Source organism: Phoxinus phoxinus (genome assembly GCF_949152265.1).
Source record: "Phoxinus phoxinus genome assembly, chromosome: 2".
Lineage (NCBI taxonomy): Eukaryota > Metazoa > Chordata > Actinopteri > Cypriniformes > Leuciscidae > Phoxinus > Phoxinus phoxinus.
In genome coordinates this window covers 35,636,030-35,661,202 of record NC_136877.1, presented here as the reverse complement: position 1 = coordinate 35,661,202, position 25,173 = coordinate 35,636,030, and the positions used below count along the sequence as shown (strand labels likewise).

The window sequence follows — 25,173 nt, the reverse complement described above, 5'->3', positions numbered from 1 at the left end:
GCAGGTCATTCAATAACATCAAAACTGCGCGCTGTGCAATCTGAGCGCATTCTGCACAAAAACATGGAGAGGAAAAACTAGTTCCGGCATTTTAACATTGTTCTTAAAATGTCAATACATACAAATGAACTATACAAATATGGACAGATCTGCCCCGTCTTTTCTTGCGTTCATTTTTGAATCTCACATTTATTTCCATTCAGTCTCAGTTACAGAAATGCCGGAAGTTGTCTGTTACTATGGTGATGAGCTTTCTCTATTCAGTACCGCCTGTATGTGTTTTTGGTAAATGAAAAATGAACGGTGATGATATGGTACTGGAATGTATCAACAAACAACAGGAGAGTCTGAACATGAGTCACCGGGGTCTAGTTGTTTTGCCACCTGGCGTTTCGAGACTCGTTACCTTGAAAAAACTGTTTCTGAACAACAATCAGCTCATTTTACCACCAGACGAGGTAACGTTACGCCATTTATCCCCAAACATGTAACGTTACGGTGTTTTACAAAGTAGCTAACGTTACTCGCAAAGTGAATAAATTCGTCGCACATATCATATAATAATAATAATGATAACGCAAGCAGAAATCATAACGTGTCTAGTCTATCCCCTGTTAGATTCTGCACTTGGAAAAGCTTGAAGAACTGACGCTGGATAGAAACCAGCTGACCGTTCTTCCTAGCAACATTGGATCACTGAAACACCTGACTTACCTGGGTGTAAACCACAACCCATTATCTGTTCTCCCAGAAGAAGTAGGGGACCTGAGAGAACTGAGAGAGCTCTGGGCTGTTGGATGTGGTCTCATCTCCATACCATTATCTATTGGTAAACTCAGCAAGTTACAGAAACTTGGGCTCCATAATAATAAAATTACACACCTGCCTTCAAAATTTGGAGCCCTCAACAGTTTGCAGTGGTTAAACCTAGCTGATAATAAACTCCAAGACCTCCCAGAAGAAGTGAATCACTTACAGTCACTGGTCTTCATGAATCTGGACAAGAACTGTTTTACACACATCCCTACTGAACTAACAGGTTAGAAACTTCCCACTTAATGAAATTACTATTTATGGCATATACTTGATCTAAGAACTAATCCTGGCTGTGAAACCAGGCCTTAGAGGACTAATAGTTACTCTTTCACTCTCGTTATGAAATCCCTGGTTTCCCTTTTTTTTTTGCTAATGTGCAATTTTTTTACATCTATTTCCAGACATGGCAAATCTGCAGATCCTGTCTGTTAAATTTAACAGCATCAGATCGCTGGAGGATTACTTAATCCCTGGTTTCCGCAGACTTATAAAACTTGACCTCAGAGAAAATCCTTTAATGGATAGACCACCTCACTGGAAGGTAATTAACCATCAACAGAAAATAATCAGAGACACACTATGTTTCAATTATATACACACTTTTATTTTGTAACATTACTATTGCTATTCTCTATAACCTATGTCAAATCATCTCTGTTCACGTACAGGGACTGGATTTCATATTGCTGGGAAAAGTGTGATTTACTGAAGAAGCAGTTTAATATGAGATGAGCAGAAACTGAGAATGAACATCCAGTTGCATTAAATACTTTTGTCAGTGAAACATATAAAGAACAAAGACGTGTATTTATACGAGGCACGTCATATATTATATTTCTTTGTGACAATAAGGAGGTGTCACATTATTAGATCTCGAAACATTATGGCCATGGAGGGAGGGAAGAAAATCATAAAGTTCCCCTAAATACTTCTTCATTTGGTCGATATGAGCATATCCTGAAAAAGAGACAGAACAATAAACAGTTTCTAAATGTAAGAAGATTAGTAGGGTGTCAGTTTTATCTGTTAAATAATTACCTGAGATCATGTTGTTTACAGGATACTGCCGCATCTCACAGCATGAACACACTTTGTTCGGTGATGCAACAGACTGGTAATCTTCCTGGCTAATAGATAACATGAACATGAGGTTACACCAGGTTTTTATAAAGATAAAGGGCTGTGGTAGTGAAAGTAATATTTAGACATCAGTTGTGTCTTATGTAACTGAAGAGGAACAATATGAAAAAACTACTGTATGTATTTAAAAATGAAATTCACTTAAAAAAAATGTGTGTATTCTGCCCAAAATCTATATTAAATTCAGATATAATTAAATGTTGAGTTAATGCATACCTGTTCTCCTCTCTCACTGGTTGATCTTTAGTCTCATCGGATAGACTGTCTTCAGACATTTTGGTTGTTTTTTGTTCTTCACACATCACCTTTAATAAATAACAACTGAGAAGCTAACAAATGACAACGAAGAATAGCCGGACACAGGTTTAACTACACAGCATATTCTCCTACCTGTTCATCCGACTCCCAAATGAACCTTCCAATTAGCACTCTCATTTCTAAAGAGAGAAATTGGAACAGTAATTATGAAATATTAAATGTAGCAACGACTCTTTTAATTCTTTACATTGGATCCAGTCACTAAAAATAATGAACAGCTCACCATTCTGGATGGAGTCTGGAGGCAGTACGTAGTGGCCAATAGGCACAGATTTTACACTCTGGCGAGGTTTACATGCTGACAGGAAATTGCAGTGGAAAACTGTTGCCCTGTTCTTCATATAGTCCTCACTGTGATGTACCCTAAAAAAGAAGAAAGAAATCAGTTAAAACTTGTTTTTCAGGGGTTTAGGCCGGGTACAGTAGATTTGGATTAAATTACATTATATAGGGCTGCTCTCTTTGCCACAGATGCGAGTGATAACCACTTTTCTTTGCATTAAATTAAAATACACAATCCATGCATATTCTGTTACGTTTAAAGCTTCTTTAGAAGTATGACTAAGTTACCCTAAGACTAGATTTGCACAGTAACGTTAAACTAAATAACGTTAGACCTTTTAGTGTCTTCAGAAGAGGCATCATTACTGAAGAGGTAATCTGCTTTTTTCCAGGAAGAAAGAGCTCCCCCTTCAGAAACTAAAAGAATATAGACAAACAAGTATATAATGTACTCATATTTCAAGTTAAAACCTGATGTAAGATCAGATTAGTTATTACAAAATATTAATTAATAGATTCATTCATCGTAATTTTGTTATTTTAGAAGCATATAACCAAATACTCATCTCACCCCAGAAGCTGGTTACCCCCTTTCCAACACTGCTGGAGAACCATGCCGTTTTGTCTTTAAACATGCTTATGCGGACGTGTTTGTCTCTTCAGTTCGCACAGAAGCTAATCGAAGGCCTTGATGTTGCAATAATCCTTCTTCAGACCTCGAATGTGTGTGACGGCGTTGAAATTAAAATCATGAAAGTATTCCTGAATCAAACAAGTGGATAGTAAAGTAAAAAAGTTCTGAAAATGAACAGGGAAAAAAATAAAAGTTAATAACCTATAACGGACAAGCGTTAACGTAATAGCAGCTAACACACATCGCCTCAGGCCTTAACGAGCAATTTCCGATTCGTCTACGAATCGTCTTTTGTTTTGTTTTTGAGTCGGATCTTTTCACTGAATCTGTTCACAAAAACCGGTCTGAGCGGTTATTGAATCAATCAGTTCAGAAAACCAACTCAATCTGACATGTCCGATTCGTAATGAGAAGAGAAGTGACGACAGAGCATTTAAAGTGAACCAAGGATGTGACTGCTGATTGAAGCAAGGATTAAAGGCGAACTTTAATAGATATATATATATATAGTCAATACTCAATAGCCAATAAATATATATTTTACAGGAACGTCAGGGACCAAGCGATGACGTAGTTACAATATGACGTAAACGAATCATTGAATCGTTTTTTAATTGGTTGAAGGAAACTGATTCGCGCGGGTTTCTGAGTCGGGTTTCCCATCACTAAAGAATGACTTGATGAAATATTGAAGTACTTATATTATTACCATTGATAGTATATTGCAACAATTACATAATAATAATAATATCACCACCAACCAACAACTACTTCTAGACTACTACTACGATTGTTGTAAAAAAAAAAAATATCCTCGCAGTTTTTAGGCTTTACGTATTTTTAAATGAAAAATAAATAAAAAAATTATAATAAAATATTGTCGTCTTGATAGAAGCTTGAATGCTAAAATAGTGTAGTGCGCGCTCTTGTCCACTAGATGGTACTAGAACGGCGTAATTCATGAGGATGGAGTCCGTGCCGTGCTCGCTCACTGCTCAGGCCCAGGAGTAGCAATAATCCTGCCCTCCAAAAAACTGATCAACCGGAGCTGGTTCAACTTCATGGTTAAAACTGTTGATCAAGTGTCAGGAATCAAGCACTTGTTATTGATCGTGTTCGGCTGTGCAGGCTGGTGCTTAATTACATGTCAACTATGTTTTAGGTAAGCTGAGTTTTTTGTTGTTGTTGTTGTTGCGGTTATTTCCCCACGTGTCTGCTGACAGTTTATGTGGGCACACATGGTTTTACACTTTAATTTAATTGTGCCACAAAAGCTATACTACAGTTAAATACATTTAATCTGCTCACAGCCAGTTTATTTCGTACTGCAAATGTAAGACATGTCCAAAGTGGCCTCTATATCTCGATTTGTGTTCACAGCACAGAGAGAAAGACAGTATCTGACCTTGTGGAGAGTATTTGTTCAAATAGTGATAGTGCACCAGAAATCAAAAGTTGTTCAAAAATGAAACATCATCACAAGATTATTTTAATCATTATCACTTAAGTTACACTGAAAACAAATGCATGCTGTTCTCATTCATAAACACGGAATTTATTTTTTGGTGATCTAAACATGTTTTGAGGAACACATATACGTAATCTATACATGCTTTTGTTAGAGCTATTGTGGAAGTGTCTGTCATTCTATGCTTTATATCAACATGAGGTTTGCCCACAGGTCAGTAATTTATGTGGAGGAGTTGGCTGCTGTTGGCACCCACTGAAGCTAAATTGCTTCCTGTTTTAGTGGACAGTACTGTCATGTAGTCTTGTGTTTTATGTCTACAGGAGGCCATTAAAAACTATACAGTTGAAGGATAGTGTGTTATTTGCTGGGTAATTGTGGATTCCTGCTGAGATGAGATGCCTCTGTCACAAAGGTTATGATAGGGTAAAAAACAACAACAACACATCAACATTACTTTCTTACTGACAACTACAATGCATTATAGCAATCTATGTTTAAGCCAGTAAGACTGTTGCTGTTTTTAATAATATACTTCTCTCAACTTTTAAGTGTATAGTGTTAACAATCAAAAGCTTGCTTGTTTTATCAAAGCAGCCAGAATACATAGGCCACTATATGATATACACTCTAGAACCATTTTGGGTTCCCTTTTAGTGAACAGTTCTTAAAAGAATATTTCTTTCTTATTGTGAGAAAAAAAATTCCCACTATAAAGAGCCTTGTGTAGAATGGAAAGGTTCCATGGATATAAAAGTATGAACCTTTTTTTTTTTTTTTAAAGAGTGTATACATATAAATGTTTGAAGAAAATCCACTGCTGGTGTTATATGATATTATAAGGACGGAGATAATTCATATGTTTGTTGCATTTGTATTTTTGCATATTTTTGGTTTAATTCTGAATGCTGCCCCTGAATACAAAGCTTATAGCCTATTAGCTGTCCATATACCGTATTAGTGATCAGTATAGTGTGTGTGTGTGTGTGTGTGTGTGTGTGTGTGTGTGTGTGTGTGTGTGTGTGTGTGTGTGTATATAAGTTTAGGTTTGGTAAGACATACGGTAGTATGTTTAAATCATATCACAGCAATTTTATGTCCTGCAAAATGTGTTAGATTAAACATTAAATCAGGCAAATGACAAACTATCACAATTATATCTGAATTATATGGTTCAATGCACATGTTTGTGATAACACAACATTTCCATAATCTGCATTATTTATAGAGAGAGAACATTATCTCGTGCTTTCTATTATCAGAGAGCAGACCATGTAGGTTTTTCTTCATAGTTTGTATGTATTTAAGGATATTTTGTATATAGTGACATTGCATTATAGTTTAATATAGCCGTTTTAAACTAAGGCATCATCTAGAGAGCCATTATATAGATTTTCAAGCAGTCTATTCTTGGCTGAGAGGAGCAAACTGAAGTACAACCATCAAAGAGGACGAAGACATCAAAGCAAAACTACTTTCTTTTCTTTTAATTGACTAACAGCACCCTGACAGCAAAATCTAAACCGAGAGAGAGGAAGATATACTAAAATATAACTTCATCTCCCTGGTACGCAGCTTTGTTGAAGCTGTGGGGGTATTGAATGCATAACAAACTTTTTACAAGCGTTACAAAGAACATTTTACTGGGACTATGCATAAAACATTACAAGCATATACAACTGGACAGACAGAGAGATTTACAGATGTGCTGAATTTAAACAGAATTCAGCTCGCAGGATATGGCAGCTATGTTTCCCCTCATGCTGTTTATATGGAGAGATGAACATTTGAAGATCCCAGAATAACAAATGTTGTTGTTATGAATGTAGTGATTGCTACAAAGGTTAAATCATTGATGGATCTCATAATGTTCTCTTCTTTTGTTGTTTTGTTGGATTAAGCAAGTCATTATTATGACGTGGTTTTTCCAGTGATAAATACTGCACATGATGTTACGTACAGTCGATTAAAAAAGGAAAACATGCGCTACCATAGTAGGATCATAACATTGTTTTCTTGGCATCTGACAATAGCATTGATTGGATAATATAGAATAGACGGGTCAAGGTGAGGTCTGGATTGACAATTGTATAACTCAAACATGGATAAATAGATGGCCTTGAGGATTCGTCATCATAGGCTACATTTTTAGGTGAGAACGCAAGAACCTGTTTATATTCCAGCATTCATCATTTAATTGATTTTTATTTTCATCAGATACAAACAATTTATCAGAACAACCTCTCAAAACGAGTGATGAAATTCTGGCCGATTCTAATAAGGCGATAATTATTTTTATGTCGTGGTTGTTAACTGATAAATGGGTGATATACTGTAATACTATATCCATACTATTTTGTATGGCACATGTACTTACTGTATGCACAAAATAGATCTTTGCATTATCTATTTAATTTTAGATTAGATACAATGACCTGTACCTTAAAATAGGCAGAACAATAAAATATACAAATATTGGCAGATAAATATCCAATAATGACTGATAAAAATTAAAAATGCATTTTTTATAAATTAAAATATATACTCACCGACCACTTTATTTAGCTACACCTGTTCCACTGCTCATTAACGTAAATATCTAATCAGTCAGTCACATGGCAGCAACTTAATTTAGGCAGACATGATCAAGATGATCTGCTGAAGGTAAACCTGAGCATCAGAAGGGGGTAGAAAGGTGATTTAAGTGACTTTGAACGTGGCATGGTTGTTGGCTGACGGGCTGGTCTGAGTATTCCTGAAACTGCTGATCTACTGGGATTTTCACATTTTACAGAGAAGGGTCTGAAAAGTGGCAGTTCTGTGAGTGAAAATGCCTTGCTGGTAGAGGTCAGAGAACAGCCAGACTGGTTTGAGCTGATAGAAATGCAACTCAAATAACCACTTGTGCATCTCTGAACACAAAACATGTTGAACCTTGAAGCAGAAGGGCTACAGCAGCAGAAGACCAAACCGGGTGACACTCCTGTATGCCACGAACAGGAAACTGAGGCTAATTCGCAGTTTGCACGGGCTCAAAGGTGTAAAAAAAAAAAAAAAAGTGTAAAATGTTTACCTTTAGGGGTACAACAGCTTGTCACTTGGGGCAGTACTCTTAAAAGGACATCTTTGTAGATTTTACCACAAAAAGGTTCATAGAAGTAGTACCTTAAAGTTCCTATTTGTACTCTACTAATATGCAAAAAGTAAAAAAGAAGGTACAAAGATGTCATTTTAAGGTTACTGCCCCAGTGACCAGCTGTTGTACCCCTAAAGATAACATTTTACAACTTTTTTCTGTGTGCAGTGCATCAACTAAAATATTGGAAAAACGTTGACTGGTCGGATGAGTCTGCTGCAACATATGGTTAGAATTTGGCGTATAAACAAAATGAACGCATGTATCCATCCTGCCTTATATCAATAGTTCAGGCTGGTGTTGGTGGTGTAATAGTGTGGAGGATATTATCTTATTCTTGTCACACTTTGGGCCCCTTAGTACCAATTGAGCATCGTTTAAACGTCACAGCCTACCTGAGCATTGGTGCCGACCATGTCCACCCCTTTATGACCACAGTGTACCCGATCTTCTGATAGCTACTTCAAACGCATCATGTCACAAAGCTCAAATCATCTCCAAATGGCTTTTTGAACATGACAATGAGTTCACTAGTACAGTCAACAGATCTCAATCCAATAGAGCACATTTGTGATGTGAGGGAACGTAAGATTCAGGTCATGGGTGTGCAGCCAAAAAAATATGCAGCAACTGCGTGATGCTAAATGGACCAATAAGTGGCTGGTGAGTGTGTATTCGTATACAGTATATAACAAACTTGTAGCCATACTGTAGTGCCTTAAATATGTCTCCTCAACGCCCACCTAATTGTTTAAGATCACATTACATGTTACTACTGTACATTACATTACTGTCCATAATATAGCCCACACATGCTTATTGGATTGGTGGAGCCGTCCACATGGACAGATGAAAGCCGAGAGGATGATGGGGTGTGTGGGGGATTAGTGTGCGGATGTCCTGTGAGCTCTAATTAGGCCAGTTTAGCTCTTCAGCACCAGATCCTGCTGCACTGTGACTGCTCAGTCATGAGATCCACAACCAAGCTTTTTATTTTTTAAGCAGCTGAGATTTTACCTTGCCTTGTTGCTTTCATCAGACGACCTGTCGCCAGAGTATGATGCCAGCCTGTAAATGGCACAACCACCCCCTGCATGTGGATTTTATTGTTTGTTTGGTGTGATAAAGTGGCTAGCATTTTCAGCGGAGCTTTATATGAGCAGGCTGACAGCCAATCAGCCTTTTTGTTTCAAATGTAAATGCAATGTCTTGTCCAGCTCTGCTAATGACTTCAAAGGGCCCCTTTTCATGGCAGGTGTCTCTGGATTAAGGCAATTGCAGGATTGTTCTTCGCTCTCCGCTTCACGTTTGAAGTGTCATCATCTGCCTTCCTTTTCAGTGTCATTTTGCTTGTATCCAGCTCTTTCAGTGGAAGAGTACTAAAATAAATGTCCTTTAAAAAAAAGCCTTAATTAGAGTAAGAAGATGAGTGTAATTCGAACACATTCTCAGTTATTTCATAGCATTTGGTGAGCGGTGGCTCAGTGAGAAGCAAGCAGTTAATATGATTATTTTAGTTCACAGATATTCTATTTGAAAGAAGCTTTTTCCTTCTAAATGAATAGCTTTTTAAAACTTTAAGCATTTAAATCAATTGTACCCCAAATATGTCTGTCAGGTTTAATGTTTTTGAATGAAGTCTCATAGATTATGCTCAACAAGGCTGCATTTGATCAAAATATTTGTAATATAACAATTTCAAATCTATTATAATATTTTTTTTTTCCTGTGATGTAAAGCTGAATTTTCAGCATCACATTTTCAGTGTCACATGATCCTTCAGAAATCATTCTAATAAACTGATTTGCTCCTCAAGAAACATTTCTGATTATTATAAATGTTGATAACAGTTGTGCTGCTTAATATTTTTTGTGGAAACCATATTTTTTTCAGGATTCTTTCAAGAATGTATTTGAATATAGAAATATTTTGTAACGTTAATGTCTTTAGTGACTCTGTTGACCAAATTTCATTATTCTATGAATCTCAAAAGATACCTAACAAAACACTCTCTAATGTTGTTTATATATGAAATATTTGTTTTTTATGCTATCAGAACAATATGTTGATGTTGTACATTTTAGTTTCTATATAAAATGAATGTGTACTGGAATCACACTTTATGTAAAAAGATTCAAGCAACATCACACTGGGTTTACTTTCTATAGAGTTTTACTACATGTATATGAATTTTACCGTTCTTTTCACTGCTTAAAATGTTGATGTTGTATTTTGACCATTTAAGAGGAAAACTACAATGAAAACAGGCAGCTGCCGTGTAGTATTTGCAGCAGCATGTCCCGTTACTTGCTACAGTAGTTATTGCACCTGAGGATCTGAGAGCCCTTGTCAGGTCTGGTGCAGATGGTGGGAAGACCTCTGGCCAGTACTTCTCCAGCCATTAAGCGAATGATTAGTGGTCGACCAATACTGTTTTTTTAAATTGCCGAAATCTTAGAGAGCAGGGTGGCCGATGGCTGATAGATATAACATTATTTAATTTAAAGATATAAAAACACATGCATAAATTGCTGAATTAAATTTTTAGTTTATTTTACATTATATTTACAAATTTAGAAATATATAATGTGAAAACTAATATGAAAAAAACTGAACTTGTTAAAAAAAGATATCTTGTGAATTAAACAGGTTTATACTTTAGATTGCAACTACTTAATTCTCTAAAAAGGAACTATAAAGAGCAGTGCACTCGGTGTGGAAAGTCTGTGTGAAAAGTCTGTGTGACCTGCTAATAATATTTTTCAAATAAAGAAAACGTAGTGCTAATTTTACACACGATACGTACGGTAATGAATATTAGCAGCCGACCAACTGGATATAGTGCACCATAAACAGTTTAAAGTTTGTGAATTGTTCGTGTCCAGTAAGGCTGAACTTGCCAAAGTTTGCAAGGTTAAATGTTTATTATCGGTCGACCACTTGAGGTAACTGATGATGTAAAAGCATTGTACCCCTTCCCTTGTACTGTTTGTGTATTGGGCAAATCTGAACTCTTTAGCTTGCAGTCACCAAACACTGCTATTGGTTAGCACAAAGATAACTTTCATGATATTACTCAGAAGATTTGAATATAACGGATAAGCTATTGCTGTTGGTCTAGAACACCGACTGATTAAATATGAAAAGAATAAAAGGCATGCTTTGCTAAGGTTTAATTTATACTAGAATATTCTGCCATTATCCAAAATCCTCGTCATCTTCCTGTATTCTGGCAAGCAGGCAGATAGTGCTCTGTCAGATTGTTTATCACTATCTGCGTTCTCTCAGTTCGTGCTCAAGTGTAGGGTCTGTTTCATTTTGGCCTCACTAAACAGCTGCAGTCTTGTCCAAACATACACCAAACACTCTTCTGCTCAATTCATGTTGTTCCTTTAATCCAGCTCTTACTGTATATGGTGCTCTGGTTTCCAGCGCTTTGATCTCACATCATCCCTTCAACAGTTTTACAGTTTAAGATTCCAGCTCTGACTTGGCAGTCTGAACACTTTAGTCTGAGATTGAGTTCTCTATTTATTCAGTATCTCTGTTTACATAGACACATGTTTGTTCTCAGTGTTTGGGTTTAGAGCATACTTAAAGACTGTTAAGAAGATTCAGGAGTACAAGAAGGTGCATCATTTTGTTTTTGTTTTAACCATGAGCTAAATACTTGCATAATTAATTTGCCTGCCCTAAATATTTTCTACAAAACCTTGCATAGAAAAAGACTCTCTCATTATGATAATCTGTCCAGGTTTACGGTTGACTCCTATATTAGAAACACAGCATTTTAGGATATATTCCCGAAGAGAGTAGTCGTGTAATGTAATATATTAGCAAGTCCAATATATTGGCTGATATTTAGTTATTTTATATTTTTTAAATATCACCCAATACGTTTTTTTTGTTTTTTTTGCCGATAAGTTGGACTTTTTTTGACAGCGCCGATGCCCATTCCTGTTCCCATTGTCCGACTTCATTCGTTTACTGTCTTTATTTAAGAGTTCTAATGTATTATTTGACAGATGTTAAAAACAGTAAGTGGTATTTGAAAAAGCATTGTAGCGTTTGCATTTGGATTATTAGTAACAGAAAGGATACAGCTAATACTTTATAGTACCCTCAATGTTCACCAAATGTTCTACACATTTATACTGTATATGTTAAACAAGTCTTTGAATATCTAATAAATGTTTAATTAATAAATATTTACTTCATTAGATTTCTCTGATTCTTCAACCTGTACAAATAGCCACGTCATTTTCAGCTCTTACTGGCATATAAAGAAAAGTGAACAGAATCACACATTTAAAAGTAGATCATGAAGTAAGACACAACTGTTCACACAACTGAAGACACATACATGTGTTGTTCTTTTAGGATAAGAAGATTATCATCATCTTTGGGGGTTGGTATCTTAGTGAGAAGTTACATTGAAAACACTTTCTCAGTAAATTTGAAATAAAACAATAATAATAAAACAATTTATACTACAGCTTCAGCCTTACGTTCTTCACCATTTTACTGAGAAAAAAAAGTGCTGATATTAATCCATACAGCATGCAGAGATGGAAACTTTCAAAATCCACCAGAAATAGTGTAGTATCCGGGAACCTTTGCGTATTATTTACAATGCATTGTGATTTGAGGGTAACTAATCCTAATTCTGCACACTCTATTGCAAATTAAGATGCAGCTATTGTATTATTTGGCTCTGAGTCTGAATCACAGTAAGTTGGCATCATTGGTGGAAAGCTTTCTTTGGGAGAAAGCTTTCACACTAACTGAACGAACCAAACTGTCTTCAGATTGACTACAAACCACATCAGAAGCTCTAGTGTAAAGCACCTTAGACGGAAGAAAAAGAAGGGAAAAGTGTGCACGGTGAGAAGAGGACTGTCAGCCTGCATTAAGTTACCCTTTCCACTCCTGGCCGTTAGGGGACAAACCAATGAGATTTTTCAGAGCACCACTAAATAGTTCCTGACTGATGCTGGCTGAGAGGCCATGTTTGTGAAATGTGCAAGTGACTCAGAGACTGTGGGGAAAACCGCCAGAGACTCCTAGGGACGTTTGCGATTGGATCAACAACTTGTCAGTCAAACCCTTGCGTTTGTTAATGGGATGTCCTTGAATAGACTGCCAAGGAGTCTGTTGCTGTATATTTGCTGAGTGTGAGCTCACTTGGGCCAGTGGTGCTGCCAGATTTTGTATTAAACGTGAATGTGAGTAAGTACAAAGAATAGAGGTGGGTGACAAATATTTATGAATCTGTGCCCTCTAATCTCAGAGAATTTTTGAAGAATCCAGCTTGTTTCACCCGTCTTAAATCTTTAACGTCCACTTTACATGTGAAATCAGCTGAACTGCTTATGTAATGAGTTCTTTGGACAAACTGATTTGTCATTCCAACACTGTAAAAAAAATTGCTGCGATTATTTATCACAACTTAAAATCCAACATTGTTTCAACTTTAAAAAGTATGTGTTCAAGCTTGACTTAAAATATTAAGTTTAGTTAACTTTAGTTTAGTTTGGTTAATATTAAGTTATCTCAACAAATTTTAACTAATCGCAGCCACATTTTTTTACAGTGAAGCCTTTTTTTTTTTAGTCAGATGCTTGGCACTTTACTTTTTTAAATTATATTTAAAATATATTTAAATTGTGTTTTTAAAGTTTAACTTTTAGTTGCTTTTTAGATGATTACACAGGTTATCTAAATATAAAAATCGAGGAAATGAGCATGTATATTCAAATCCTCAATTGATTTAGCAATACCAATAAAATGTAAAAAATAGCTAACATCGACTGATAACTGATTTACCGTTATATATTGTGCGTCCCTACTAATGCCTAATGCACTTCTAGCACTCTTTATTTAGTCTTTTGTTCCTGTCTGGGATTTAGGTCTATTTACTTTATAAAAGAAAAAAGTAATTTGATAACATTCTGGCTAGGTCAAATCAAGAGTGGGCTGTGATGGATTGGGGCCCCATATCATTTCATTCCAGCTCCCTTAAGCTTGAAATTTCAGTGTGTTCCCCCCAACCTCTCTGTAGTAGTTCTGCCTGACTGGAAGTGAGATTATTGATAGGTCTCATGTGTGCATTGATGTTGCTTGGGCTTTAATCAGCCTTATCGATCCAACCACACAGGCAAACATTTGAGAGTGCATGCTTTAAAGTGTCATTTCAGAAAAGGCCACAGTGATGTTATGAAATTATTTAATTATGTAACAGGTTTTGGATTGTCTACCTAAATGCACAGAAGAGTTCATAAAGCTACTCAAGAATGGCTGATTACAAAGCCAGTCTGATATGCGTATTAACCTTCAATGGTTCTTGAGTACCGCTGATTTATTTTATTTTATGCACAAAATTCCAAACTGTTGGTGGAAACGCAATGTTCTACCTACGTAAAGGCAGGGTAGGTGATTTGTTGCAGATTTTTTGTTTTGTTACGCTGGTTTAAAGTCTTTTCACATCCTGATAGCAACCACTAATTTAAGTGGTCTAAATGTATTTGTCTGTGGAAGGTGAAGGACCATAGAATGTTCATCCAATTATTGGTCCAGGGCAACGGTACGATGTCCTACCTGCCTGTTAACATATGTATGTCCATACCTCCACGCACCCTGCTTGTTCAGACACCACACATCATCAGCTCATTTCATGTTATGCAGAGTTGTAGACAGACGTCAGTCACCGAACAGCTCAACCAAAACAGCAGACACCCTTTACAGTTCCTACTGAACCAAAACAACTAGTTTATTTTGTGTTCACGGAACTTTACGCCATAACTGCAATTTGTATGAGATGGAAAACCGGTCCGTGACATTATACTCAGAGCAGTTTGTGACTTGAACTTATGCATTTCAATAGCAACACTATCAATCAAAATGAATCCGCAAGCAGTCAGGTGATTAGGGATGGGAATTGAAAACTGGTTCCACTAGAGAACCGGTTCTAAGTTATGAACCATCGATATCGTATGCCCTCGACCTCGACGTTAACGGGTCCTCTTATCGATGTTCCTGCTCCGAGTCCCAGCCATAGTAGTATACAGACCGTGAACTCACAACTGTCCCTTTGTCCTTTACCGGGCACCATAGCACAGCGGCTACGCATCTGTGCGTCATGACGTCAAAGCGATTTGAGCAAAGGGGGGAATCATGGAGAGGAAGAGACGATCTAAAGCTTGGCTTTATTTTACTAAACGAGACAAATTATGCCGTTTGAAATAACATGGTTATTTTGCAATAACATCAATTCGCCAAAGCAAATTTTTGTCCCGCCAAAGTCTTATTTGATCGGTGAGAAATGTAGATGAACTGCTGTGCTTGTGACTGGGCGCATGTTTAACTGAAAGGAAGAGCCCCGGTCGCACGCGCGCGCACTCTTTCTCTTCGGAGTCAGGCGAAAGTATAAACAAGGCTTCACCACCGTCTCCAAACTAAGCGCTCTCTCTCCCTCGCACATATTAAAGGGGTCATGACATGAGAAACCAAATTTGCCTTGATCTTTTGGTATATAAGAGGTCTTTGTACCATTAAAACGTCCTGCAAGTTTCATAGCTTAAGACGTCCTCCCCATTATAAACGAATCATTTATTTAATCAAGCTCTAAATACAGCTCGTTCTGGATCCATGGTAAGAAGTGACGTCACGGTACGAAGTGACGTACCAGCGTTTGCATATGACCGCCTCCAGCACAAGACAACTACGCTTTAAGCGCAAGGCAACTACGCTCATTTCGTATCATTGTCGCGCCCAGCGCGCTGCGCGCCTCACAAGTGTTTAGTCGACGGACAGTGAGTGGGTCTGTGTACAGGGAAATTACGATGCCGCAGATGTGCTGTTCCTGGCTGTGGACAAACAACAACTTTGAATACGCTGCGAAAGATCCAGTCGTCAGGGAAAAATGGATGCACTTAATTTTTTGCGGACGTCTCAGTCACGGCAGTGTTAATTTAAGCGTTTGTTCTGTTTTGAGAACAAATCCCAAAATGATGCTGGCTTTGCCAGAAAACTGTTGCTCAAAGATAAGTCCGTGCCAACTATTCTGGGCTCAACAACGACGACGCAAACTGTAAGTAATGTATTTAAAACTTTAAACTACTTTTTAAATACGCCGAATCCGCAAATGTTCTGGCTGGGGGCGTTAATAATAGATGCATAGGCACTGACGTTAGCCAATCATAACAGTGGGCGTCAACACTGAACTCTTAAAGGGGAAACACCCCCAAAACAGACTGTTTGAATCAGAGGATGAGAAACAGGGTGGGAAAAGGTCATAAATCACTACATTTTAAAAGTTTTTTGTAAAAAAAACTATAGTAATACTATAATTGCACCTAAGGGAATATAATAATAAAATAAAAAAACCCATGTCATGACCCCTTTAATCAAAATAAATCGGCACGATTTCATGAGGAGTTTCATGTGGAGCATTCGGAGATTTTTTCCCCCCCGAATTACCGCTGGGTGGGAATCGTGCTAAAATACGTTGCCTTATGGTGCGTTCCGACTCGGCCCTCGGATATGACGTCCCTTCTGCACTTCAAGCGTTCTGGTATGTTTTGCGTGTCCGAGTCGGAGAAAAAACATGGACGCAACCAGGAAAGCTGTTTTTATGGTAGCACTGGCCGCGTACCAGGCGCTCCAAAATAAGTATGTGCTTCACCTAGTTTATCTTCTGTTAGCAACGCTAGCCACGTTAGTTGTTTAATTTAAACAACCAAAGCGGTCCAAAAACTAGCCACACAGGGCGCAGCCATCTTGGATTCCGTATCGGAATTCTTGCTCTGTGTCCTCACGGTTGTCCGACCGTGAAAAGCGTTCCGCACATTCAGCTGACATAAACCACACTTTAAATAAACGAAAAACCTATCCAGTGATGAAATGTTTACTGTGTTGAGACAAATCTTGTGGGATGTGCTTTGAGACATGAGGTAGTTTAACACTGTCTCTCGTGACGCTTTGCTCCCTGCTGTACGAGTTTATGTGTTTTGCAGGAGGCGTGGCTTTGGGGAGCACTCTAAAGGGAGGGTGGGATCTAAGGCTTTCAAAGCTATCTTGCTATTGCTAGCCTCCGAAAAATTGCCTACCTTACCTTTAAGGTTATGTTTGTAAGCCTATTGTCTTGGTAAAACATCTCACAAACCTTTAATAAACTGGGCATTAGGGGTGTAGCAATATATCGTGTCACAATATATCGCAATGCAACATGTATTGTATTGTGGATAGCAACAAAATGTAGTCAACCCAAAATAAAAATGACACTGTGTGCGGAAAAAAATAATGCATCCTCTGAATTGAGATGCAGCAGTAGTCGTGTCTGGTGTCATGCAGGGATGACGTCAATACACACACAAAGCATTTATGTTTATTTTTGGAAATGTATGTTTTTAATATGTAACTAGATAAGAAAGTTTGTGGTGTGAGTGTGTGCAGTTTACATTTCAGAGCAAAACGTCAAAGTATTGTCAAGTTATGTTTACCACATGCTTTATTTTACTGGCTTAATCTAAGCCCTGTCTGTGAAACTGGGCCTGAAACTGGGCACTCTCGAAAAGTTTCACATCGGCCAAAAAGACCCTCCTTTTAAACCAGTCTAAGAATTTAGTTTTGAAACAGGGCACTGTCACCTATCTCCTGTAGTTACGGACCAAGTCGGATTGCCGTGATTTGTGTGCGCCGTGCTGTGACGCTGTGCTGGTTCAGGTTTCTTCCTCCACAGGCTCTGGCTCTCGGCTTATTGGCTGACCTTGATAAGCCAATGCAGAAGTGGCTGGTGCAGCAGAAATATACCCTCTCCTTCCCGCGCCTGGCATTGGCATTCATTCAGAACCAGGCCTGATGCTGTAAACAGCTAAAATAAACAAAGGGAGGATGCTAAATTAATCGCAGTGAAACGCACACACAAACGTCATCGCTCAGCGTTAAGTTTCAAACAAAGGAAGCTCCTGAAGAACACAAATTTAATTACATAAATTTAAATAGCTTGGCCTTGCATAATGGAAAAAGGAAGCTGTTTAATGTGTCTGAAAAGTGGACTAGATTTTAAACAAATGTGTTAGCCAAAAATAAGAGTGGAAAACTGTGCTTCTACTTCTGTCTCTTTTTATAAAGTTTATAAAGTTGTCGCAGATAGTATTGATAATATACAGTACTTTAGGATTTGCTCTCAAATGTTCTCTTGAAGTAGGGGAGATCGAGGAGTGTTGCGTCTGTGATTCTTGTTTTGCACCATGTTTCTCTAACTTTGACATAATGTTCTCTTCTCATATATCTGCTACAAGGTAATATAATTTAGAAACCAACTCTTATCCTTCAACTCTGTAAATTAATATAATGTACAAAGTGTGCTGTTTTTAAAAACCTCCCCCAACACCAGGGTGGGTGGCAAAAAAAGAAAGAAAAAGTAAGAATTTATTGTTGTAATTACATTTACTTGAAATGAAAAGCTTGTGTGAGAACCTGCGGATGATTCCAGTTCTGTCATTAAAAGGAATTTATCATGAAGTAAATCCTTTAGATTTTACACTAAGATTTACAACTTTTACTGTCACCTCAGGAGGACAGTGTGGTCATGTGTGATAGGGATTTCATCCCTGCAACTAATTTCAGTTTGGTTAGCATTCAAATTCATGTTACAATACATCTTAAAATTCATGATCTCGCCCACTAGTTGGGATAGTTCACCCAAAAAGGAAATTGAGAAAATTCTCATACAATGAAAATCAATGTTTACCAAAATTGTTTGTTTACCGATATTCTTCAAAATATCTTCTCTTGTGTAGAAAGTAAGTCATACAAGTTTGGAACGACATTATGACAGCATTTTCAGGGTGAACTATTCCTTTAAGAATTGGGAAAAAAATTATGTAGGAGAGATTTGTATGCTCATATACTGTCTCCTTTTCTTTCTTTTTTTTGCCTTCAGCTAGTGTCCTGATGCCATGGCAACAACATGACCCTTGAAACTGCATACAGGAGTCTCTTTGTGAGTAGCACATTAGTAGAACCATCTCTCCATTTTGTTCTCAGACCATTATTTATCCATTGATTGAAATTGACTAAGTGCACATGCTTGAATTCTAATGGACTCACATGCAAGCATACATACACACACTAGGCATTTGCAATTGACAATCACATTGTCTTATATCTCTGTCAATCTCTATCTATGTCTCTCCGCCACTCTTTTTGTTTTTGTAAGAGAAATTGAGCTTTCCAGAGAGAATTTTCAAGGGAAGAGCTTAAAATCCATTCTTCTCATCACCATGGAAACACTGTCAGTTTCTGACGACCCCCTTGTTAAGGCGAAGGCGCTATTCCAGCCTGTATACGCTTAAGAATGTCTTAGTGCACACCTCACTTCTTGCTTTGTCTTTTTTTGTATAAATGCTTTACTTTCTCACAACTACTATTTATTATTTTAAGTAAAATGTGTGGACACCATAAAAAAAAAATTGTGGTATTTATTACAAATGATTTATTCGCGCACATCATTATTTTCTTAAAATTCATGTGTCCTTGGAATCAGAACAGGTCCCCCCCCCCTCTTCCAGCAACTTCTCTCCTCTGATTCAAGTTCAAGTTTATTTATTATTTATTTAAAAACATTTAAAAACAACAAACATTAAACCAAAGTGCCATAGAATTAGGAAAATACAGTAAAAGAAAAAGGAAGAAAAAAACTGTAGGAGAGAAAGAGAAACTTAAAATAAAGCCATACAAATGATGCCGAGGACATGACTCACATGGCATCACAGCAATAGAAAACCACAACAATCCAATCAATTACAGACAGACAAAATCCACCCTAAATTCTTCTTGTTCCAGAAGCCTTTTCAGTCGGATATGTCAAAATAGAAAAGACACAACTTTTATGCTACCTTTAAATAAGTAATGTACTGTAAAAACGTAATATAAAATTGATTTTTTTTTTATATAATTATTTAATCACAAAATGTATTCATTTTATTATAATTTTTGGAATGTAATTATTATTATTTTCATTGTTGACTTTGCCTGGATCTCTGTAGTCCAGTTACTAGTGGCTGTTTAATGTAGTGGGACAGAGCTCAGCTTAGTACAGAAAGTTCAGGTTATCATATGTTTGAGTTTCTCCGGGAGCCGTCAGCACTTTTCTCAGTGTGGGGCACTAATGACTGAAGAGAAGAGGTGACAGGAGAGTTGATGAAAGAGTGTGTGAGTGAGAGATGCAGGAGGCAGAGTGGGACTGCTGCGGCCTCATGCCTCACTGCCCTTCTGTTTCTGCCCGCTATGAAATGCCACCGCACTCTGCCCTTCCTGTCTGGCCCTTCCCCCTCACCTGCTTCATCTGTCCTCTGCCTTTTCCCTGCCCTCTGGACAACTGTCATAAATCACTTCTCCAGCCCTGCCTCCTGACTCAACTTGTACTGAGCTCTTAGCCCAAGACCTCGACCCCTGTTTACTTCTTTTAGCCCTCGGTGACTGCAAGTACCTCTTGCATACATGAGGCTAGGTATGTTTGAAATATACTGAAGCGTCCCAAGGGCCCCCAACTATTTGGAAGAAAGAGATTGCAGGTAAATAACAAATTATATTTAAAGTAATACTAATTTAAATCTGATGTTCATGTTCTGATGTATTTAACTGCTGTGAGTTATTATATTTTTTTTAATTTTGCCAAGTATCATGTATAGTGTGTATTATTATATAAACAGACGACAGGAAAGACAATGTTTCAGAAGCTTTTTTACTTGTAGAAAAATATTAAATAGCACAACTGTTTTTTGCATTGATTATAAGAAAGCAGAAAATCAGCCCAGCAGGCACCGGACGTCAATATGACGTCAACATTCAACGTCTGTCCGACGTTGGATTTTGGTTGGAAATAAAAACCGTGTTGACGTCAGAACACGATGTCAACATCCAACGTTGGGCAGACGTTGGATTTTGGTTGGAAATGAAAATCGGGTTGACGTCAGAACCCAACGTCAAACTGACGTCAGACGTTTTTGTCTTCTGGCAACACAACTGATATCACGCAAGAGAGAAGAATAAAAAATCAACAACAACTGATTAAGCAATATATAATTATTAGATGGTACCAAAAGCAATGTTTTGGATCACACAATTAATTTAGTAAAATCACTAGTCTGTAATAATTGTGCAAAGAGTTGGCAACATCAGCACATATTTGTAAACAGGGCTTCAACGTCTAATGATGTTAGAATTTGACGTTGTGTGGACGTTACCATTATGACGTCAAGGAGACGTTGGGTTTTGGTCACCATACCTCACGACTAAAGGTCAGTATGACGTTGGCTTGAGTTGAGAGTTGGATTTTGGTTCCTTTACAACACAACCTAAAAACAACAAAATATCAACGTCTAATGATGTTAGAATTTGATGTTGTGTGGATGTCAGCAATATGACGTCAACAAGAACGTTGGATTTTGGTAACTTTGCAACACAACCTAAAAACAAAAAATATATAATATATTTTTACCAAATTTAACCAAATCTCAACGTCTTGTGACGTTGTGTGCCTGCGGAGCATATTAGAACGATTTCTGAAGGATCATGTGACATTGAAGACTAGACTAATGATGCTGAAAATTCAACTCAATCACAGGAATAAATTAAATTTTTAAATATTAAGTTTTAATTTAAAGTTATTACTGTATTTAAAAAAAAATTCAGCCTTGGTTTGCTTAAGATACTTATTAAGAGCAAATTATCAACGTTATTTATCTATTTTAAACACATTTTTGATAAGTGTAAAAGTTCCAGAGTTGTGGAACAGTTGTGTGAAGTGTAACAACAGCTTTTTGGCATATTTGTTTCTTTGTTCTTTTGTTTGTGTCTAAAAATAGTAATACCCAAATTTGAGGTATGTTTCTCTTCATTTTCCTCTTTGAAATGAACAGGCAACAATGTGAACTGGGATTTGTTTTCTTTGTGCTAAACCACACCCACACAGTATGTGATGCATTGCCAACTATGTATGCCTATGACAGACAGCACTGTGAGTGCTATAGTGTTCTATATATATATTTACAATAATCAGTCTGTCTTGGATCTGGATCTGTCCATTTCCTGCTTTAACAGTAAATGTTATCAACCAGCATGGGTCCGACGGCCCCCTCAGCCAGCTTTCAGAGATACTGGTAGGACTATGACTGAAACAAGGGGGTCTCGACCTCATCGAACCCCTCCATAATGCCAACACTTCCCGAGGCCTCTGGAGGTATCGGCTCATGCGTGGGAAAGCCTCAGAGTTTAAGTGAGGTGAAAGGAGGAAGAAGAACAGAAAGTGGGTTATTCCAATGAAAGCTTGTTTACATGCATATTAGATCACTTTGTGCATATTTCATATCACAAGTGTGCCAGCTGCCAAAATGGCTGGCATGTAAGAAAGCTTTATTTGTGGAAAGACTCCCCAGCATAAGTGTATATTTATTTCTGTGTATGGATGTATCGTGTTCATGCATGTTAGTATTAAATGTCATGCCTTATTGCCGGGCGTCATGTCGTCATGGCGATTATGAGGGGGTTGTTGTGTGAGGGTTGTGGTTCTTTACTGCTGTAACAGGTCTGTAACAACAAGCTGCTGGTGGACGGCACCGTCCGTCTCTAATGGCTGACTTGAATGAATCTGCCTAATAAGGGCATCTGTCTGTTTATTTGTTTGTTTGATTTCCTCTCCCTGTGTAGCTGCATTCGTCTCCTCATTAGTCTCTGTGTCCGCTCGTATCATTGGCCGTCTCTGTTAGATTTCCCTCCGTGATTTAATGGAAGGGGTTGTAGTCCAAGGCTTCAGAGTTAATCTCGCTGCGGTGGGTCATGTGATTAATTGTGTCCGCCGGCCAGTTGAGGGTGTAACTTATGGCCGGGGATAATCAACACGTTTCCCCCCCTTGGGAAATCTCCATCTTAAACCCATCCGTTGCTCCTCAAAGCAGGAACAAACTACGACAAGTAGTTTTTAAATGCCAGCTTTAATCAATGCGAGTCCTCTGCTCAGCTTGCCAGTCGCCATCTCCTCAGTTAAGCACCTCACTGTCATCTGTGACTGAAAGGTGTGAGGTTTTAATAGGAAAACCTGCTGTGGATGTCTGCTGTTGTGTTTTAGAAACCACCTCTCCTGACCTTGGGCTACTTCTGTGGCCCAGACCCCTACTAGCTGGTGAGAGACCATTGCAGCACACATTAAAACACATTTGAGAGAGGAAACACCAAAAATGTAGTGTGCTAGACAGTGTCACTTAGATTGTATGACCTTTCTTAAATGACATTATAAACCTAAAGTATTAAGTAGTTCTTTAGCGAGTCCCGCACACTTTTAGTAAAGATGATAATTGGCTGGGACACAAGTGTCAGCTCTGTGCTCGAATTTATTAAACATATATAAATTATGTATTGCAAAAAGGACAGTGCAACATGAATTATGCAGTGTTTATCATTGTAATTAGAACGGATTAGACCGACTGAACTGAGGATGATGAGCATAACATGCATTTCCAAGACTTTGTTTCTAAATTTAGTAAACGAAACGTGTCCTGCGATGGCTTTTGAACATGTATCTGAATTTATTTGCACTTTCTGTGCATGTAGATGTGTGAATATGAGTAGAGTATTTGTTTAAATGCATAGTATTTTACTCATCTGATTCTGCATAGGTCATGACTAGATTTAGGCCAGTCATTATCCAGCTCTCCATTTTTAAAGCCTTGATCTGAAGTGTCTCGAGGACCTGCCGAGAAACAGAGTATTGACAGAATAAAAGAGACAGTAAAGTCTATTTTCTTTCTTTTATTAGAGACCTCAGGGCATGCAAGTTGCTGACACGTCACTTTCTATTTGACCTTCATGCTCTCTGATCAGGATGGACTTGCCTGTTGGTCATGTGATTCCTACATGACTTTACACGTGCTTTTGTTCTGTTTTGTTCTGCTGTCATATGTCATCAAAGATATTAAAATCAGTTTCTGTGCAGATAATATCCCCGACTCCTCACTAATTTGTTTCATTATTTTTTGTAAAAGATAAAATATTCACACACTTCTCTCTATTATTATTATCATTATTATTAGTACGTTGGCTTGACAACCAGTCTACAAGTATAAGCTTAGCTCACAATAGCAACAGTCCAGATCACCCTAGCAACCATAAAGGAACATGAAAAGCCATACCTCAGCATCAAAACACCATAGTAAATTGGAGTGGGCCTCTATTGACTTTGGACAGTGTACTGATATAACATAGAAAATACCTACAGGTAGCAACTACCTATGACACCTAGCAACTGCTAAGCAACCCCATTGCAAACACCCAGAACACCCTAGCAACCACCCAAAACATCTAGCAGCTACCTAACATTGCCATAGTGACCACTTTAGAACATCCTAGCAACCACCTAGCAATGAACTAGCAACACCCTAGCAACCACTATGAACACGCTAGCAGCTCAATTAATTCATGCTAACAACATGCTAATTCATAGTAGTGTTAAAACATTTAAATGCATGCTAGCAATATGTTAAACCATGCTAAAAACATGCTAATTCACATTCAAATTTGTTTCCAAGATGTTCATTTGTGTTAGAAACATTATAAAACATGATAGCATTGTGATAAAACATGCTAATTCATGCTAGCAATATGTTAAAACACTTTGGCAACATAAATAATGTTAATAACTTGTTAAAACATGCTAGTGCATTTTAGCTATATGTTAATGGTTTGTCTATGAAGCCCCCCCTTCTTACATATGAGAAAACCTGAGCACCCCCTCTCCAATCTCCACTATCCAAAAATAAAGAACATACTAGCAACATGTTAAAACACAATGTGCTAAAACATACTAGCAGTGTCTGTACTAGCATACTACTTATGTTTTGGTAAGACATGCTAAGTCATGCATGTTAAAGCAGCATTCTAATTCACGTAAGCAACGTGTTAAAACATGCTAGAAACTTGCTAAAACATACTAGTAACACGTTTAAAATGTTTGCAACATGCTAATTGTCACAATGTCAGTTTGTTTTTATTTCTGTTCTGGTCTGCGTTTAGTTTATGTGTTAGTTAGTTCAGTTGTTACCTGCAGTTGTTAGTTAGGATGTTGTTACCTCGACCAAATGATCTTGTCTCCACGACTTATCACATTCCCACGAGTTAATGTTATATTCCCACGAATTAATATGTCGTGGCCACGACAAAAATAAGTGAACCTAACATGTCCCCTCCCGGTCACCGTAGCAACTAGCTGAAATAAAATAAATGTACGTTTTACATAGATGAAACAGACATGTATGGAGGCCCTTAAAGGACCTTTGCAAAAAATATAAATATACAGACTTTCATGTGCGATAGTTTTCTCGT

General features: G+C 37.6%; 3 protein-coding genes across 4 annotated transcripts in view; 2 read left to right on the top strand and 1 right to left on the bottom strand.

Moving 5' to 3' along the window:
- Positions 1–7: 7 nt before the first annotated feature.
- Positions 8–1,621, top strand: LOC306983784 (uncharacterized protein). The gene is made up of 4 exons (XM_079584453.1): positions 8–458; positions 619–1,039; positions 1,218–1,357; positions 1,485–1,621. Exons 1-4 carry the CDS (start codon positions 297–299, stop codon positions 1,515–1,517), a joined length of 756 nt encoding a protein of 251 aa, XP_079440579.1. The 5' UTR covers positions 8–296; the 3' UTR covers positions 1,518–1,621.
- Positions 1,622–1,639: 18 nt separating this feature from the next.
- Positions 1,640–3,598, bottom strand: terb2 (telomere repeat binding bouquet formation protein 2). Its single transcript, XM_079584466.1, has 7 exons — positions 3,128–3,598; positions 2,892–2,973; positions 2,498–2,637; positions 2,347–2,393; positions 2,173–2,261; positions 1,855–1,943; positions 1,640–1,773 (listed from the first exon to the last, which is right to left on the bottom strand). Exons 1-7 carry the CDS (start codon positions 3,189–3,191, stop codon positions 1,646–1,648), a joined length of 639 nt encoding a protein of 212 aa, XP_079440592.1. The 5' UTR covers positions 3,192–3,598; the 3' UTR covers positions 1,640–1,645.
- Positions 3,599–4,292: 694 nt separating this feature from the next.
- Positions 4,293–25,173, top strand: part of tjp1a (tight junction protein 1a) — a 143,057-nt gene continuing 122,176 nt past the window's right edge. Inside the window, exons 1-2 of one of the 2 annotated variants that reach the window (XM_079584260.1) lie at positions 4,293–4,352; positions 18,740–18,799. The gene's annotated coding sequence lies outside the window, so the exon portion shown is untranslated. The remainder of the gene's footprint in view (positions 4,353–18,739; positions 18,800–25,173) is intronic. The other variant, XM_079584269.1, reaches the window with a different exon arrangement.

Bases quoted from the DNA above. Each gene is read 5' to 3' on its own strand.
- LOC306983784 (XM_079584453.1), top strand. From the start codon at position 297: ATGAACGGTGATGATATGGTACTGGAATGTATCAACAAACAACAGGAG. The intron at 459-618 runs GTAACGTTACGC...ATCCCCTGTTAG, and splicing joins TCATTTTACCACCAGACGAG to ATTCTGCACTTGGAAAAGCT. The intron at 1,358-1,484 runs GTAATTAACCAT...GTTCACGTACAG, and splicing joins ATAGACCACCTCACTGGAAG to GGACTGGATTTCATATTGCT.
- terb2 (XM_079584466.1), bottom strand. From the start codon at position 3,191: ATGTTTAAAGACAAAACGGCATGGTTCTCCAGCAGTGTTGGAAAGGGG. The intron at 2,638-2,891 runs GTCTAACGTTAT...CTTCTTTTTTAG, and splicing joins TCTTCTGAAGACACTAAAAG to GGTACATCACAGTGAGGACT. The intron at 2,262-2,346 runs GTAGGAGAATAT...TATTTATTAAAG, and splicing joins TTTGGGAGTCGGATGAACAG to GTGATGTGTGAAGAACAAAA.